The sequence below is a fragment of the Alosa pseudoharengus genome, unplaced genomic scaffold, assembly GCF_046254945.1.
Source record: "Alosa pseudoharengus isolate Yale_2024_CS ecotype anadromous, Long Island Sound unplaced genomic scaffold, YU_APseudo_1.1 YU_APseudo_1.1_scf_5, whole genome shotgun sequence".
NCBI classification, from domain to species: Eukaryota; Metazoa; Chordata; class Actinopteri; order Clupeiformes; family Clupeidae; genus Alosa; species Alosa pseudoharengus.
Genome location: NW_027468837.1, coordinates 38,264,548 through 38,281,852, shown reverse-complemented (window position 1 = coordinate 38,281,852; position 17,305 = coordinate 38,264,548). Strand labels below are relative to the sequence as shown.

Sequence of the window (17,305 nt, the reverse complement as noted above, 5' to 3'; positions counted from 1 at the left end):
TGCACTTGTGTAGAGACCTCTTGTATCAATCGCTAAGATGACTGACTGTAGTCCTGCTCTTTAGCTGCACATCTCTGCTGCACTTTATTCATTCACAATAAGATTGGTGATCGCATATTTCATTGTGAGAACAAAGAAGGTTTTATCACTTTGAACCATACATGGCACTGAAGGTGACTTTACACCAAGCTCCATCCAACTGTGACCCATCCAACTGTAACAACCTCTGGACTGTCATCGTATTAAAATGTGTGTGTCTGTAAACTGACTGTTTAACACTCTGTAAAGCGCCATGAGACATGTGCAATGTTTTGGCGCTCTAGAAGTGATATTAAATTGAATTGAAATTGTAAAGAATATGATATGCTTGTGATATGTAAGACTCTACCCTGTAGGGTATTCATGACATAGGAAATATTGTGGGGCTAACTAAAAACCCTTCACACAGCTTTTCTTTGGTACTTTGGTAGAAGTATCAAGAAATTGATCATGTTCAAAAACTAACAATAAAGGTGCCTCTTTGTGTTATCTCTGTCTATAAGATGTTTGTTCATTCCTAATTTCAGAGAGACCATAAACACATGTTTAGTATTTTGAATGCCTTCCACCTTGCCTTGAATGCCACCTCTTGTAGCGCCACACTAGCCACCACAGACATCAATGCTGTCAAATGCAGCAAAAGGAACGCATGCTACAACTCATTTAGCACTCCCCTGCTTAGCACGGCCTCTCAGCCCTGTAGCTGCATTCTGCCCGCCAAGACCGGGATCTTCATTAACTCCGACAGCCACTCGAGACCTAGCAGGGGACCTGGACTGGCGGAGCCTTCAGCGAGGGCTCTCTTATCAACGCCAGCCAGGCTCCGCAGGCTGCGGCAGACTCATTAACGCCGTCTGTATGCGCTGAGCGTGGTGGCGCTGGGTTTTTTTTTAGGAATGGGAAATGATTGGTGCTATCTTTGGCTGAAATTAGATGTGGTATCAGACCTGACCCCCCACAGAGCCTCCCTTATCTCCTAGAAAGGATTAACCAAACCGATGAATTAGAATCGCGGTGGGAACGTTTAAGGTCTTTCGCCAAGAGTTCTTAAACTGTTTTCCTCCAGACTGCTTGGACTGGCCACTATTGACGTGACCCAAGGTTTCATTAAAGTGTGTGTCAGAGCAGAGAGCACCAGAGAGCCAACATTTGGGTGGATGTAGCCTGTGCAGGAAGTGTGGATGATTTTGTGATTTAGTGATAAATTCAATAGGCAATATTTTAGTTAGATTCTATACAACCATGTTGGTATTTAAGTTTTAGCCTATAATATAAGCCACATGCAATAGCCTACACATGTGTAATACAATTGACTATATGATTATACTATATGATTTTTGTATTATTTTATATTTTGTATTATAAGTATTTGTATAATTTTACCAACATCTCTCTTTATTGCATTAACAGCCTATACTGTTTGTACAATGTAAAATGTTAGAGGATAGAATTCAGTTCGTTCTGCTTTTGTAGTAACATATTACAGTCAGTTGGGGGAGCTATTCATCTGTCTTCCCCGTGTACAATGTACACGTCTTCCCATGCTAGGGGCAACCTGGGCCTGTGTAAGTGAACGGCAGTTTTTCAAGAAACTCCAGCTCAAGCCAGTCTTCAAAGGTTAACTGTGTGTTCTTTTGTGGTGCACTGACACTTACTTGTTGGCAGGAAACAGCAATTCTACAACTTCACTATGAAGTCCCAAACTGCATTTTTAACTGCCAGATAATAAACCAGGTTGATAAACCTTTAGGACACATTTGAAGTAAAAAAAAAGCACTGCACCAAAAGACACCCAGAATAGAACACCCTCAGTGGAAGAGTTAATCATTGTTTACACTCACCAGCAAGTGCATGTGTTTGTCCTTTTTAATCTCTGCCATCCCAGTAGCAAGACACCAGCTAATCTGGTCAAAAGGTCCATCTGAGACATGGAGACGGGGATTAGATTACTGTAATTCTGTCACACTTACTCTACATATCCTCATAGCAACGGCCAACAACCAACGGGACTGGGTCTGGAAAGCCTGCACATGTTTGTTGGCAGCCATTTTAATTACAGGAAATGCATAGGCCTACACAAAAGACCTTGGCTGAAAGCAGGCAGTATTAAGATTGCAAAGCAGCCAGGCTACCAACGTGCAGCACCGAGGGTTAGTTTAGCTACCTGCAGGATCTGACATTCAAGGGAAGTTCACTGCAAGGACAGACAGGAAAAGCCTTCTCCTCCCTCAAGTACTTTCAGGTGAAAATGTAGGCCATTCCTCCTACTCAGCCATATTTAAATCCTAAGTGAGCTATGAGCAGAAAGCAAAGAGCACTCCGACGAGAAAGGGTTCGTTAACTAGTGCCGGGAAATGGCGATGGATGAAGATACATTAAAACTACATTAATGTTGAAAGCCCCCGTTAAAAATCAGATTGTATATATTATCATGACAGCAGCAATGTGTCTCCGCGCTAGCAAAGTGAAGGTGATGATTTACTAGACGCTAATGGCATTAGCGATGATCGTGAGGCAGCGCTAATTAGAAGCCTGGATCATTGGGCATATCCAGCAGTGCTGTCTGCGCACCACACTAGGCCTACATGATGTAGACTATAAATTAAACTTTGTCTGCTTTTCTCTCAGTCCTGTCAATGTCAATTAATAACAATGTCAACCAGATTTTTGCAATGGCAGACAGTTGGCAGTTGCAGAAGAATCCACTTAATGTGGATGGTGTTTAAAGGGACACCAGGCAAGCCTGATGCTTTTTCTCTACGAAACTCCCCCTCGCTCGGTCTGAAGCTCTTTTCCTTCTCTTTTTCCTTTCCTTTTCGCCGGCTCTGCCATTATACACACGTTTGCAACAATCGCTAGCGTTTCGTTAGCCTCCCTCTGTGCTGTGGATGCAGGATGGAAACTGAAACTGCTTCAGTCGCCGGGTACGATACACTGAACTTGCAAGTGGGATATTCTTCCTACAGGCAGTAGGGGCGGGCGAGAGAGTCTTCATTCGCCCTGTAATGAGTCATTTAACCATATACCGACTTACGAAGATGATTAATTAACACGAAAACGTTGCCTGGTGTCCCTTTAATTAGTTTCAGCACTCTTGAAAGTGATTTTAATCTGTGTGGATGAACAGTACAGAAAGATAATGTGGCGTGGCGAGAACAAATCCTTAGTTTATGACCTCTGTAGGATACAGCCTGATTATAGATATTATTCAGAATGCTTTTAATAGCCTACTGTTCTGCAGGCCCATAGGCTACCTATGTAAGTATGTGGAGTGCACCCACTGCAATTAAAGCATACTTGTACAGTGGAAGAAATATTTGAGCTTTGCTCTTGGTGTCTTAAAGAAAGTGTGTGAACTGACCTGATAGATCTCTTGCATATGGCCATCAGAGATCTCCAGTGTATGTTATGCATGGCAGTGGACCATGAGCTAGCCTTGCCTGTGTATGTGTCATCTGTTTTTTATTCAAGCCTTCTATGTGTGGCACCATGCAATGGATAATTCCAGGCTGGCATTCTGCATTTGTAAATGATTGAATCAAGCTATTTTAGTTGGAGCTGTCCAATGCTGTAATTTGGTGCCATTTTTCTTTTAAGGGCCAGTAATTATGGTGCTCAGTGATTGCAGTGACCGACTGGCTTTCCCTGTCTGACAGCAATTTATGAATGTGTGGTAATATCAATTAACAATATAGGGGTCTCCAAACCAGAAGAAGAAACAATCACTTAAATGTGTGTTAGGCTTTTTTAAAAGTCTTTTTTAGACAGAAATTCCTAAATATAAGAATGCGCTCTCTCTCTCTCTCCTACACTCAATAAGTGAGTTCATTATGGAGGTGTTGTGAATGAGCCATGCATTTAAGCAGTAAGCGCTGAGAGGCTGTAGGTCACACTGATTTGAGAACAGCTAAGGGGCCTTGTTAGGCACGACGTGCACGCGGAGCCCCATAGCTGTTCTCAAATCCGCTTTAACCCTCTCTGATCGAGCTGTGCTAGCGCAGTAATATAGAAATGCGCTCAAGGTGTATGTTTGTGCCAATCATAATCAAGGACCGGAACTATCCGTTTTAGAAATGCATATGAACCAAAGATTATAGAGCGCTACGTTCTAAGATCTTTGATATGATTATGAATACCTATATTTGTTGTCCACACACTACATACCCACACCCTTAACAGGCAGTCAGTCTCAGCCTTCAACATAGCTACCCCTGCACTGTCACGCATAAAGCAAAAGAAGCTCTCAGTCCTCCTGCACAATGGCCCTTCAGAGCCACGTTCCTGCTCAGGAGGGACTATGAGCATCTTCATTCAGGTTTATGGGTTTATGTTTAGCTCCGCCACATGACCGCCTGCATGCACACACCCCAGCCAAAGGAATGTGGGAACATTGGTTAATTGGCGGTTAAAAAGGAGAGGAAATCTGTCTAACAGTGTGGGTATGTGTCCGTGCCAGTGGGTCTGGCTAGGCGCAAACTCATGAAACACTATGATTCAGCAGACTATAGGCAAAACAGGCAAATACCATGTGTTTTTCTACAGGGGAGCCAAGCTGATTGTAACTGTTATTACATTTCTTTGCAGCCATCTTGTTTGTGTGGGGCAGAAAGGACCGTAGCTGTGAGGTGGTGACTGAACCAGAGACCAGTGTGTGTGAGACGGACTCCAGGTGGGTTTGGATTGGGGTACGGGGAAGCCCTCGTCGTGTTCAAATAGCCAGAGATCCAGTTGAAACATTCTACAGCACGTCTCTATTAACACTGTCTGGGACTCTCTCCAGAAGGCCCGTAAAGGAGCCAATGTGAATGACAGCGTTTTGGTTTATCCTGCCAAGTATTTGGGGAAATATGTGGAGATTTGATTGTTTTTCCCCAAAGGTGTTCTGCCGGTGTTAAGTGCTTGTGCATGTTACAGCTTTTATCTGAATTGCTTTTGAAAGGACATCAACCTCACATTCATTATAACACAAGGCAGAGAACTGCTGTCCCTGAAGTGCTGTTCATTTACAATGAAAAGCACGGAAAAGAGAAACTAATGTGTAAATAAAAAGGGGATGAGGAGGGGTAGAGAGAGAGAGGGGGAGAGGGAAAAAGAGATTCTCTGCTGATGAGTTTCAAATTACTTTCATCTGCCTCACAGTCCCCCCAGGATAGTAGTCGTGTGCTTCGATCAATACCAATCCAGATGGAAATGAAGATTGAGACTTTCTCTCTCCCTCTCTCTGGAAACAATGATCCAGAGACAGGGTTCCTGCGGGCATCACACACATTGCCCGTGCTCTCCAGGGACCATGTGTGTGTGTTCACAAAAGAGAGAAAGAGTGTAAAAGAGAGAAAAAAAAATCCCCAAAGTCATAGGAGGAGAACCATAATGTGGATCACATGTTCACACAGCTGTGTCTGTCGAGTCCCTGCCAGCCAATTGAGAGTGTTTTCCTCAAGGTTATTTGGCCCCCGCAAAGACCTAAATACACGCAAACCATACATGCATCACATCACTAGACAAACTCATATGATACATGTTAACTATGCCCTGAAAGAGCTTGTGCCGATATTCAATTTAAAAAAATGCACTTTTGTCCTCCGGCTCAGAGGTTTGTACAGTTCCAGTTCACCAAACTTTTCCATGTAAAAAAAACATGGAATATACTAAATGTTTAGGCTGATGCTTGGTCTGATTACTTATTCGAAAGGAAAAGGGAAGTGTTTCCAAAAAATTTGTTTTGTCAAGGCTGCAAAAAAAAATAAAACATTTCTGCAATTACCATTGAGGTGTGTAAATAAGTGTTTAATTTCCGCTCTCTCTCTCTTTCTCTCCACTCTCTCTCTCCACACTCTCTCTCTCTGTGCGCTCTCTCTCTGCGCTCTCTCTCTCTGCGCTCTTATGTATTTATGCATCAAGCAGATGGTGAGAATGTCTGAGCTGCCTGCATCAGGCATCGGGGGCATGAGCACCAGTTACTCTGCTGAGAAACCAGTCAGTCAACTAGCCCATTTACTCCTAAAATGCCTGCTAAAAACGCCTATAGAATCCTATGGCATTCTAGACTAAATAACCTTATTTCCTGAGGGTTTTCTGAAAAAATACTAAGAATTGTCAACGTCTACCAAAACCTTAATATCTAAGCCTCTGTACACCTAGAAACATTAAATAAAAAGCATGTTGCGCTATGCTGCAACCAGCGGGAGATTCAATGTTGCGCTATGAAGCAACCAGCGGGAGATAGAATGTTACATCGTGCAGCATCCAGCGCGAATGGGCTAGCATCAAACCTTCAGTCAACTAGCATCAAACCTTCAGTCAACTAGCATCAAAACTTCGATGAAATACTCTTTAATTTCAACGCAGGACAAAACTCAGCAAATTAATGTGCATGCTTTTCTATTTCTACATTATATATAATACATAAACAATTCTATCAATACAAAATATAAAAATATGTGGTACATCATTTACAATGTATTTACATTACATCCTTAACTTAGTGAATTCATTAATTCATTTATATACACCTTATAATAGCCTAAAATGATACTTAAGAAATCCACATTGCAGGAATAAGCTGAACCATACAGGACTGTTACGAAGGCGGATAAAAGACATTTAGAACCATTGCACATTGGCTTTTGATAAGTACAATATGATGGCATAGCAGACCTTCAAAATGCAGTAGAAGCTGTTTGAAATATAATACTCAGTAATGACATTGTAATATCAAAACAGAAACAGAAGAAAAAAGCAAACATGCAAAACATTTGTGCTGTCGACGGATTAACCTACTGTGACTCACTCACTGTTATCTCACAATACTTAAAACGTGTTTTTGAGTGGTGTCTCTTTTTTAAACAGAGTTGGAAATGCTTTTGTGCAAGTGTTTTATTTTCCTCTTTCAGGGGTAGATAGATAAGCTACAACGAATGTGACCTGGTCACCACCCTGCGTGGCTTCAGTTAGGAGATGATGCAGTTCTTGCTTTTCCTGCGCTTGCGCGTGTGCAGCTGCCCTCGGCTGCCGATCTGTCCAGGGCCGGCCAGTCCTCCGGAGCTGTACTTCTGCAGGAGCTCCTCGCTGGTCATGTAGCGCAGCTGCATGGGCCGCGGGATGGGCTCGCCCAGGAAGAAGCCCTCGTCGTCCGACTCGGACGAGGAGGAGCACGTGGAGCACCAGTCGTCCTCGTCGGCGTAGTCCTCGTAGTCGTCCCAGCCAAGGCGCAGGCCCCTCGGCCGCAGCGCAGCCGCGTTCTGGAGTGTCAGGTCCGAGGTGGTCCGAGGGCACTGCCGGAAGGGCTGCTGCCGGAAATGGCCGCCCCCTCCTCCTCCTCCTCCTCCTCCTCTGCCGCCCAGGGCGTCCTGCTGGCCTCGCGGTGGGGGGAAGCGGTCATAGTCCTCGCAGACGCGCCGCTGTGGCCGTTCGTGTGCGGGCACCCGGCGATCGGCGGCCAGGTTGAGGGCGTTCTCCGAGCGGGAGCGCCGTGAGCGCCTGGATCGCCGGTGGTGATGGTGGTGCCGGCGTCTTGGCTCCTCCACTGGGCCGTTACCTCGTCCCCCTCGCATTCCGCGCTCCCGGTCACTCATGGCGGGCAAACGGGCGCTGTTGGCATTGCTCACCAAACTCAGCCGGTCCTCCTCCTGGTAGGCGAAGCCGGGCGGCAGGGCGCTCACGACCGAGGGCTGGTGGTGGTACTGCAGCGGGTACTTGACCGCCACGGGGACGTCCATCTCCATGTAGGGCTGCACCGAGGTCAGGCTGCGCAGCGACTCGGAGCTGCGAAACTGGACCGAGGAGTTGAGCGTGCCCATGTTGCTCTTCTCCGACACGTTCATGCCGGAGTCTTTGCTGAGGTCAGGCATGGAGAAGCGAGACAGATGCTCCTGACGCTTGCCACCTCCATCGGCTGATGTCCCTGTGCACCAACACACAAACAGAAATGAGGTCACTGAAGATAGGTGGCCACACCATCACACGAGGAGACAGAAGTAATCAAGGAAAATGCTAGTCTTTCACTCTTGGAATTACATGACAATGCCACTTGGTCTTTAAATATGGGGACCAGCAAAACCTTGGTCTATAAAGAGTGGGTAAACTCTCTTAATTGCACATTTCATTTCGGCGCACTAAGCCTGTGTTTATTTCTACAGCAAAAAGTTGAACTGGCGCACACAACCCGAAATTCCGTTGACTTCTTCTGTCTATTACCGAACATGAAACACCACTAAAATGACTCACTTTCCACAAACTCCAAATACAGAAATACTTAAGGCCATCCTCACATATTAAGTGACTTTCAGATGGAATCTGCACATACCTGTGGCATTAGACAAGGCTAATGACTCCATGGAGCCTCTTGGAGTTTGCTCAAGAGGTGTGAGTTGCTCGGTAAAACTAAGTGCACTGATCGGGTTCCTGCTCCGTCCTCCCTGAGTGTCCAGGTCCCTCTGGAACACGTGTAGGCTGACCGAGCGCTTTTCTGAGAAGCCGTTATGGGACACATCGGTGAAGCTGGACTGCGTTTTCAACTTTGGCGGGGAGTAGTCGTCTGGTCCGCTGTACCAGTTCTCGTTGAAGGAGTGCCCTTTGAGGGCCGATATGGGGGGTCTCTTGTTCAGGCCAGGGTCCTTTGCCCGCTGTTCGCCGGCTTTTCCTGAGGTGGGCGCGGGGTTGTAGCTCGTCCTGATGTTGCACTGGCTAAGCAGCTGCAGGGGGCTGGGGGTGGCGTTGGCGCGGCTATCGTACGGGTACGCCTCACCATGACCCTTCCAGCTGGGTGGCTCCCGCGTCAGACTGGGCGTCTGGCTGGACAGGCTCAGCAGGTCCATCTGCAGGGACAGCGGGTCCACGTCTGCCGAGAAGCGCCCCTGCTGGTCCTGTCCTACGCCGTTGGCATGTCCGTTGGTCGCGTGGACGTTCCCGTTCTTGCCAGCCTTGGCACAGCGACGGGACTCCCGTGAGCGGGCGCTCTGGAAGGCCGAGTCGGAGGAGTCGGAGCCGTTGGGGTCCTCGCCCACGCTGCAGGCCCGAGAGCAGAAGATCTGACCCTGCTTGGGCAGGAAGGGCCGGCCCAGGAGGGACTTCTTACAGCGGGCGCAGCAGAAACACGTCTCAGTGGCGTGCCAGTGCTGACCATCATAGGTCATCTGGCCCTGGTCAATACCTACCATGGTGGAGAGAATACATTTTAATTAGTTAAGGCTGCCTGTTATGCACCTTATGTACTTAAGACACCCACACAAATCCTTAACTACTCTGCTGAAACTGCTCATGCTACACTATCAAATCCTGTAACACTCCATTTAAAAGTATGTTGAACCAATTCAGTGACATTACAAGATGTCTCCCCTCTGCCATGGACATCTGTGGTAAATATATGTTCCCTAAATTATCTGTATTAGTGTAATGAGTAACAGAGGGGAAACTCGTTCAACCTAGCCTACATCTGGTATTCCACTACGTATTTTCAATGTCTGTGTCTGGACATTTTAGTTTATAATCAGCTTTTACTGAAATACTCTCGGCATCCCATCAAGCAGATAATTACAACCCAAAAACGTCTTGAGCGAGGTGCCCACATGCAGCTGTGGAAAACCACTGGAGCAAAAAACGAGGCCTCCGAGCAAAGAGTGTTACGCGGGGGAGTGTTACGCAGGGGGCAGGAGAGACACCTGCGTGCTCTGCACTCTGCTTGAACTCGGGAGACGAGAGACAACACTTTTACATGGTACACCGACAGCATCCGTGCCAGCTACTGTCTTGTACCGTTAAATGCTCTCTGTCTACACTGAATCCGTTAAATATGTCCTTCTACTGAGTCATATCTGTCATTCAAAACAGCAGAGCTTTGTAAGAGACAGAAAGAAAATTGAAGTAGGGTGTTGCATGGCGCTGCACAGCACAGCATCGCGACACATACCGTCAGGATATTTCAATTGAAAACAATGTAATTAAACACATTTTAGCTAATGTCCGCCCGCAACGCTTGCAGTTAGGACTTGCTGTTATACAAAACCCTAAACCCAAGGTACCTGCTAAGAGATTACTTTCTTTGGCCCTGCTAAATAATGTTCCAAACTAACTTTCAAACTAAGTGCCCAGATCCGGGTCAGTGCTCCCGTGAGGCCTGTTTGAGAGGACGCACCCCTGGCACCGCTGAGGCCAGGCCGATTTGTCTTATTTTGCACCACAGATTCGCCCCATTTTACACTGCTCAGCCCATACAGAGTGCCTTGCCTAGCGTTTCCAATCGTCACGGCAACGACGGCCCTGACGGATGTGTCCACTCACCGATGTGCTCCCCGCAGGAGTCGCAGTACTCGGCGTAGAGGGACTCGAAGCAGCCGCAGCAGTAAGGACGACCCTCCTTCATGATGTAGCGCTGTCCGCCCAGCACCGTCTCGCACTCGAAGCAGCAGAAGTGCTTCATGTGCCAGTGGCGGCCCTCCGCCTCCGTGCACTCGTCCGCGAAAATGATCTGTCGGAGAGAATGCAGGAACCATAAAAAAAAGATAGCCGACCGTACATCAAACCACAGTATCTGTCTGTAGCGGAATGGTGGCGGGGCAGCCGTGGGGCAGAAGGGCGACGGGACGGGATGGAGGAGATAGTGCAGAAGGCTTGGGGGCGGGGCAGCCGTGGGGCAGAAGGGATGGAGGAGCTAGTGCAGAAGGCTTGGGGGCCTGGCTGTGGCCCTGTTCCAGCCTCTGAAACTGCGTCCTCTCTTACCCCTCTGCAGGAGATGTGAGGTCAAGTTACATTTTTCACTGGCTCTGTCTTTGAAGCTACGCGACCAGTTAAAAAAAAGAACAAACTGAGGAGGAAAGGGGGGGGGGGGAATGAATACTTCTTAGGAGACACGGAAAAGAAAACGTTTTCTTTCTAAAACTGTGTGCTAACGGCGCAACAGGCGGTGAAATAGCCTTCATAAAAGCTTCCATCGACACACATACTCTATCCACACATATGGTCTGAGAGGCACTTTGTGGTTTTGCAAATCTTAGCCCCTCTTTCAACTGCTAACATGAATATCTCAGAATCGAAAACATTCTTGCAGTCAAGAGCATTAGGCTACTCCATGGCACTCATGCAGCTCTACTGTGAAGCTGTTTAAAGTTTTTAAAATCCCTTTCAAAACAAAAGTCTGCATCTGCAACAGTATTATATTAAATTGCATAATCTTTATGTCAGTCAACGTTAATCCAACCCAGTTTATAGACCTATGGAATGTGTATGTATGTGTGTGTGTGTGTGTGTGTGTGTGTGTGGGAGGGGGGATGGGGGGTCTTTAGGCTGTCTCTGAAGGCTGTGGTGTGCAGAGTGATAACAAGAGGTCATGTTGGAGGGGATTAGTGCGTGATTGTGTGTGTGTGTGTGATTGTGTGTGTGTGTGTGTGTCCTGTGTTATTTTGTGTGTCAGTCTCTTTGTGTGTGAGTGTGTGTGTGTCCAGTGTTATTTTGTGTGTCAGTCTCTTTGTGTGTGTGTGTGTGTGTGAGAGTGTGTGTGTGTGTGTGTCAGTCTCTTTGTGTGTGTGTGTGTGTGTGTGTGTGTGTGTGTGTGTGAGTGTGTGTGTGTGTCAGTCTCTTTGTGTACGGAGTGTGTGCAGGCGCACCTCGTCGCAGGCGGAGCATCGGGGCTTCAGCCTCTCTGCGTGGTGGCGGCCGCAGTAGATCTTGCCGTCTGTGTGTGTGTGTGTGTGTGTGTGTGTGTGTGTGTGTGAGTGAGTGTGTGTAGTGCAGGCGCACCTCGTCGCAGGCGGAGCATCGGGGCTTGAGTCTCTCTGCGTGGTGGCGGCCGCAGTAGATCTTGCCGTCCTGGTGGAAGTAGATGAGGTCCACCAGCAGCTCGTCGCACATGCTGCACACGAAGCAGCGCGGGTGCCAGCACACGCCGTGGCCTGCCCGCGACGCAAACACCGCAATGTCACCACCGTTTATCTGCCCACCGCACTGACCGAGGGAGCAGGAGAGGGGGGAGGGGAGAAAATGCAGGGAACCGTTAGAACATAGAACTCAACCACTATGGTATACAGTTTACAGTGATGGTGCAGTTCAGTTTAAAGACATTTATGTCCAAAGTGACTGATTAAATATTTGAAGAAAAAAAAGAATTAAAAGAGCAATTAGTATATGTGTGCATGTGTATGTTTGGTGCCAGGGAGGGGGGGGGAGAGAGAGAGAGAGAGATAGAGAGACAAAGAGAGAGGAGAGGGAGGGAGAGAGAGAGAGAGCAAGAGAGAAAGAGTGAGAGAGAGAGGGACAGAGAGAAAAAGAGAGAAGGAGAGGGAGAGAGAGCAAGAGAGAGAAGGAGAGGGAGAGAGAGAGCAAGAGAGAAAGAGGGAGAGAGAGAGGGACAGATAGAAAAAGAGAGAAGGAGAGGGAGAGAGAGAGAGAGAGAGAAGGAGAGAGAGAGCAAGAGAGAAAGGATATGAAGAGTATGAGAGGGGGGCGAAATCAGGTTATCCAAGTAGCACACTACAAGTAGCACACTACCTCACTGGTTATCCAAGTAGCACACTACAAGTAGCACACTACCTTGCTGGTTATCCAAGTAGCACACTACAAGTAGCACACTACCTCGCTGGTTATCCAAGTAGCACACTACCTCGCTGGTTATCCAAGTAGCACACTACCTCGCTGACTTATAGAGGTCAGGAGTGGGGGGGGGGGGGGGGAGTGGGGAATGAGGATTAAATCAATATGCGTTATCAAAGAGTGTCCACTCAAGCAATCTGCTCCCTCTCCCCTCCCTGATAACTGTCTGCTCAGGGGGCAGGCCTACAGTAAATCAGGGAAATGCATGGAGAATGGGCCATACAGGACCGGGCGAAGCCAACTCCTACATTCTGAACACTGAGGTCAGCAATGGGCTTCTGTCAAGGAGAGAACACTCTGCGTTTCAGCTTGTCTTCACTAACCTCTTGGGAAGCTCATTTTTGGCACTGCGTTAGAATAACACACACACACAGACAGGCACAAGCGTATTTCAAGGAACAGTCAAAACCCGCTGTGTTTACTTATAAACGTTTGAAGAAAAAAGGTATAAAAGAAGAACCGAGTCTCTGAAAAAAAATAAAGGAAAATTGTCAACGTGGCATCAGTGCAGCTGACAAGGCTGAAGGTCATAGAAGGAAATCCACTTTAATGTCATCAGCCGCTTCGCTTATGTTCTGAGCTTAAAGTGGAGTTATGTGGAGGGCGAAAAACATACACACACACACACACACACACAAAATATCTTGAAATATCCCCTGGTTTATTTTCATTCTGATGTCACCTCCGTCAGTTCCTGCATTCCTGTGCCACTGCTGTTTAAGGGAGCAGAGGAAGTGGCACATATGTGTGTGTGTGTGTGTGTGTGTGTGTGTGTGTGTGTGTGTGTGTGTGCGCGCGTTTGCTTTTGGGCTATTTGCTATTTTAAACTGACAGCTCGGTGCTAACTGTATCCTGAGAGGGACTCACAAATGGCAGGAGAGAGAGAGGGAGAGGGGGAGGGGGAGCGGTAGAGGAGGAGGAGGGTGTGGATGGGGTGGTTACCTGCTCACAGATGGCCCCAGTCATTGTCACAGGGAAGGGTCTCACGTTTCCGCGACCCAGATTCTCGCGCTTGCGCTGGCCGCTGAAGAGCTTGAGCTCGCGCTTTTCCTCGTCGTCCAGGGAGTTGCAGTAGCGCGCCTGCATGGGCGAGGAGCCGGGAAGAGAGGTCAGTGCTGTCAGTGCACATCTTTCTACACATACGGTTACACACACACACACACACACACACACACACACACAAATAAAAACAAACACACACACACACCTACCAAGTACCAAAGGTTTTCTGCCTGACATAAATAAAAAAATTAAAAAAACACACACACACACCTCATTTAAACACTTACTTACATCACACACCCTGTGTGATGCGACCTTTCTGGGGAGGCAGAGCCCCGTGGTGGGGTAGGGATGGGGTGGGTTGGCGAGGGTGTTCTCACCTCATTGTCGTGTGGGGGTAGCTGGTGCAGCAGCTGCTTGATGCGGTACTTCTCTCCAGGGCTGTTCACATAGGGCACCTTATCCTCTGGCAGGGAGCTGTAGTACTGGTGCACCTGCGAGAGACCACACCGACAGATGCGCTCACACACAAGGTCACACACCACCACAACACACAAGGTCGCACACCACCACAACACAACAAGGTCACCCACACCCTGCATCACATCATCTGGCCAATGCCTGCCTCCAGTGGGTAGGGGATATATGGTGTGTGTGTGTGTGTGTGTGTGTGTTGATGTGCGCTGGTGATCCAAATGCTTCGGTTTCCTCTGATTTGACCCAGGCTACCACTGACGCCATGAAGGACAGTTTCTATATTGCCCGCCCTGATTCTGTTCCCATCCCCCCTGCCTGAATCACACACACACAAGCACACACACACACAGAGCCATTACAGGGCAGATGATTTATGGATGTCCAGCCCAGAGTTAATGGGATCTGGCCTTTCGCTCTCTGCCATCATGCTGACATGGGAATGCTTTATCAGGACGGGCAGTTGAATCCGCAGAGCGCGGCTCAAATTCCGATTAGCTCAATTAACGGCATCTTCAGCCCATGGACACGGGATTCGTGCTAATCCCTCCACGCTAAAATTATACAATTAGCATTTTTACAGAGCGTAGCGACAATGTCCACAACACATAACATGTGTCACATTCATTCTGTATTCAATGTCTAAATGGTTAGTAAATAAAAAGGAAATCTAGACAGACAAACACACACACACAATAAAAGAGCTGACATATTAAAAAACAGTGTAATCACTGTGGAGGTTTAGCTAATCTTAGACAGAGCAGGCCAAATATTATTGAGAGACAGAGAGAGAAGGGGAGGGGAGGCGGGCGAAACACACTGAGGTAATTCAGCTAGCCTTGACGTCCCAGGCCTCCGACTGACCGCACAGGCCAGCCATTCTTGGAGGCTTGCGCGAGTAATGATTTAATCTGATACTGGGCGCCGGGCCCCAACAGTCCTGGCCTTAGGTACACCATTCGCACGGCTCTATAAATATCGTGCAGGACTAACGGCCCAGTGCATAGACTAGAATCCAGCATGCCAAGGAGATGCAATTGGCCAAGGAGATGCCATTGGCCAAAGAGATGCCAAGGAGATGCCATTGGCCAAGGAGATGACATTGGCCAAGGAGATGACATTGGCCAAGGAGATGCCAGGCTTCACTGAGCACCAGTCAATATGATTATTTTCTAATCACTACGAAAGGGATCTTGACTGCAATTAAAAGTCGGGCCATCTTTTAGCCATGTCAAGCTGTTCAAATGCTCACAGATTCACCCTTCCACGTGTTGTGTGATACTGGACTGTCAGAGCTCACAGTGCAACTATAAATCACGTGGATACTTTGGGAGCTTCCTGTTGCTGTTTTCTAGCACATTGGAGTCCCACTCAGCAGCATGGCGTCCTATCTGTAACTGCAAAATGGCTGTAAGTGCAGTCTAATGTGCTGGCCCTCTCGGTCTTGCGTTGGCCGGTCCGGTCTGGGCGTCTCGGCCAGCAGAGAGAAGATGGAGCCAAGCAGAAGCTACGGAGGGGGGATTGCTGAATATTTTATGAAACGCCGGCTGTGCTTGAGCACCAATAAATGACCAGAGGCACGTCCAAAGACAACAGGCAAGACACTGCCGCAGCCAAGAAAACACTATCGTGTTGTGGGGATCCGAGGAGGGATGAAAAAAAGACGACGTGGAAGAAGGGCCTGCGACTCCCGGGGAGAGCGGAGGGAGGAGGGACTTATGAAAATAACAGTCATCTGGGCACAACATCCAGCCGGCCTCAGCTGGAAACCACCTTTTGAATCCTGCAGTGCAGTGGGCATGGAAAAGGCAGAGAGGGGGGGAGAGAGAGAGAGAGGGATGGGGTGAGGGAGAGAGAGGGATGGGGTGAGGGAGAGAGAGAGAGAGAGGGATGGGGTGAGGGAGAGAGAGGGATGGGGTGAGGGAGAGAGAGGGATGGGGTGAGGGAGAGAGAGAGAGAGAGAGAGGGATGGGGTGAGGGAGAGAGAGGGATGGGGTGAGGGAGAGAGAGAGAGAGAGAGGGATGGGGTGAGGGAGAGAGAGGGATGGGGTGAGGGAGAGAGAGGGATGAGGTGAGGGAGAGAGGGAGAGAGAGAGAGAAGGGGTGAGGGAGAGAGAGAGGGATGGGGTGAGGGAGAGAGAGAGATGGGGTGAGGGAGAGAGAGGGATGAGTTGAGGGAGAGAGGGAGAGAGAGAGAGATGGGGTGAGGGAGAGAGAGGGATGGGGTGAGGGAGAGAGAGGGGGATGGGGTGAGGGAGAGAGAGAGATGGGGTGAGGGAGAGAGAGGGATGGGGTGAGGGAGAGAGAGGGATGAGGTGAGGGAGAGAGAGGGATGAGGTGAGGGAGAGAGGGAGAGAGAGAGAGATGGGGTGAGGGAGAGAGAGAGAGAGAGAGGGATGGGGTGAGGGAGAGAGAGGGATGGGGTGAGGGAGAGAGAGGGATGAGGTGAGGGAGAGATGGGGTGAGGGAGAGAGGGATGGGGTGAGGGAGAGAGAGAGATGGGGTGAGGGAGAGAGAGGGATGAGTTGAGGGAGAGAGGGAGAGAGAGAGAGATGGGGTGAGGGAGAGAGAGGGATGGGGTGAGGGAGAGAGAGGGGGATGGGGTGAGGGAGAGAGAGAGATGGGGTGAGGGAGAGAGAGAGAGAGATGGGGTGAGGGAGAGAGAGTGATGAGGTGAGGGAGAGGGAGAGAGGGAGAGAGAGATGGGGTGAGGGAGAGAGAGAGGGATGGGGTGAGGGAGAGAGAGAGAGATGGGGTGAGGGAGAGAGAGAGAGATGGGGTGAGGGAGAGAGAGTGATGAGGTGTGGGAGATAGAGAGAGATGGGGTGAGGGAGAGAGAGGGATGGGGTGAGGGAGAGAGAGAGGGATGGGGTGAGGGAGAGAGAGGGATGGGGTGAGGGAGAGAGAGGGAGAGAGAGAGAGAGATGGGGTGAGGGAGAGAGAGATGGGGTGAGGGAGAGAGAGATGGGGTGAGGGAGAGAGAGAGGGATGGGGTGAGGGAGAGAGGGATGGGGTGAGGGAGAGAGAGGGAGAGAGAGGGATGGGGTGAGGGAGAGAGAGAGAGAGGGATGGGGTGAGGGAGAGAGAGAGAGAGGGATGGGGTGAGGGAGAGAGAGAGAGAGATGGGGTGAGGGAGAGAGTAGGAGAGAGTGCGAGAGAGAGAAAGAGAGACAGAGAGGGGAGGGAACCATCTGACATCTCTGATGCA

The 17,305-nt window shown here is 48.8% G+C and overlaps 1 protein-coding gene across 2 annotated transcripts in view; it reads right to left on the bottom strand.

Annotated features, from left to right (window-relative positions):
• Positions 1–6,417: 6,417 nt before the first annotated feature.
• prickle2b (prickle homolog 2b) overlaps positions 6,418–17,305 on the bottom strand; it is a 45,700-nt gene continuing 34,812 nt past the window's right edge. For both annotated transcript variants that reach the window (XM_076268272.1, XM_076268271.1), the window contains exons 3-8: positions 14,004–14,117; positions 13,564–13,701; positions 11,773–11,976; positions 10,318–10,504; positions 8,345–9,190; positions 6,418–7,942 (exon numbers count right to left, since the gene is read on the bottom strand). In XM_076268272.1, coding sequence (XP_076124387.1) covers positions 6,990–7,942; positions 8,345–9,190; positions 10,318–10,504; positions 11,773–11,976; positions 13,564–13,701; positions 14,004–14,117 — 2,442 coding nt within the window. In that variant the 3' untranslated portion in view covers positions 6,418–6,989. The remainder of the gene's footprint in view (positions 7,943–8,344; positions 9,191–10,317; positions 10,505–11,772; positions 11,977–13,563; positions 13,702–14,003; positions 14,118–17,305) is intronic.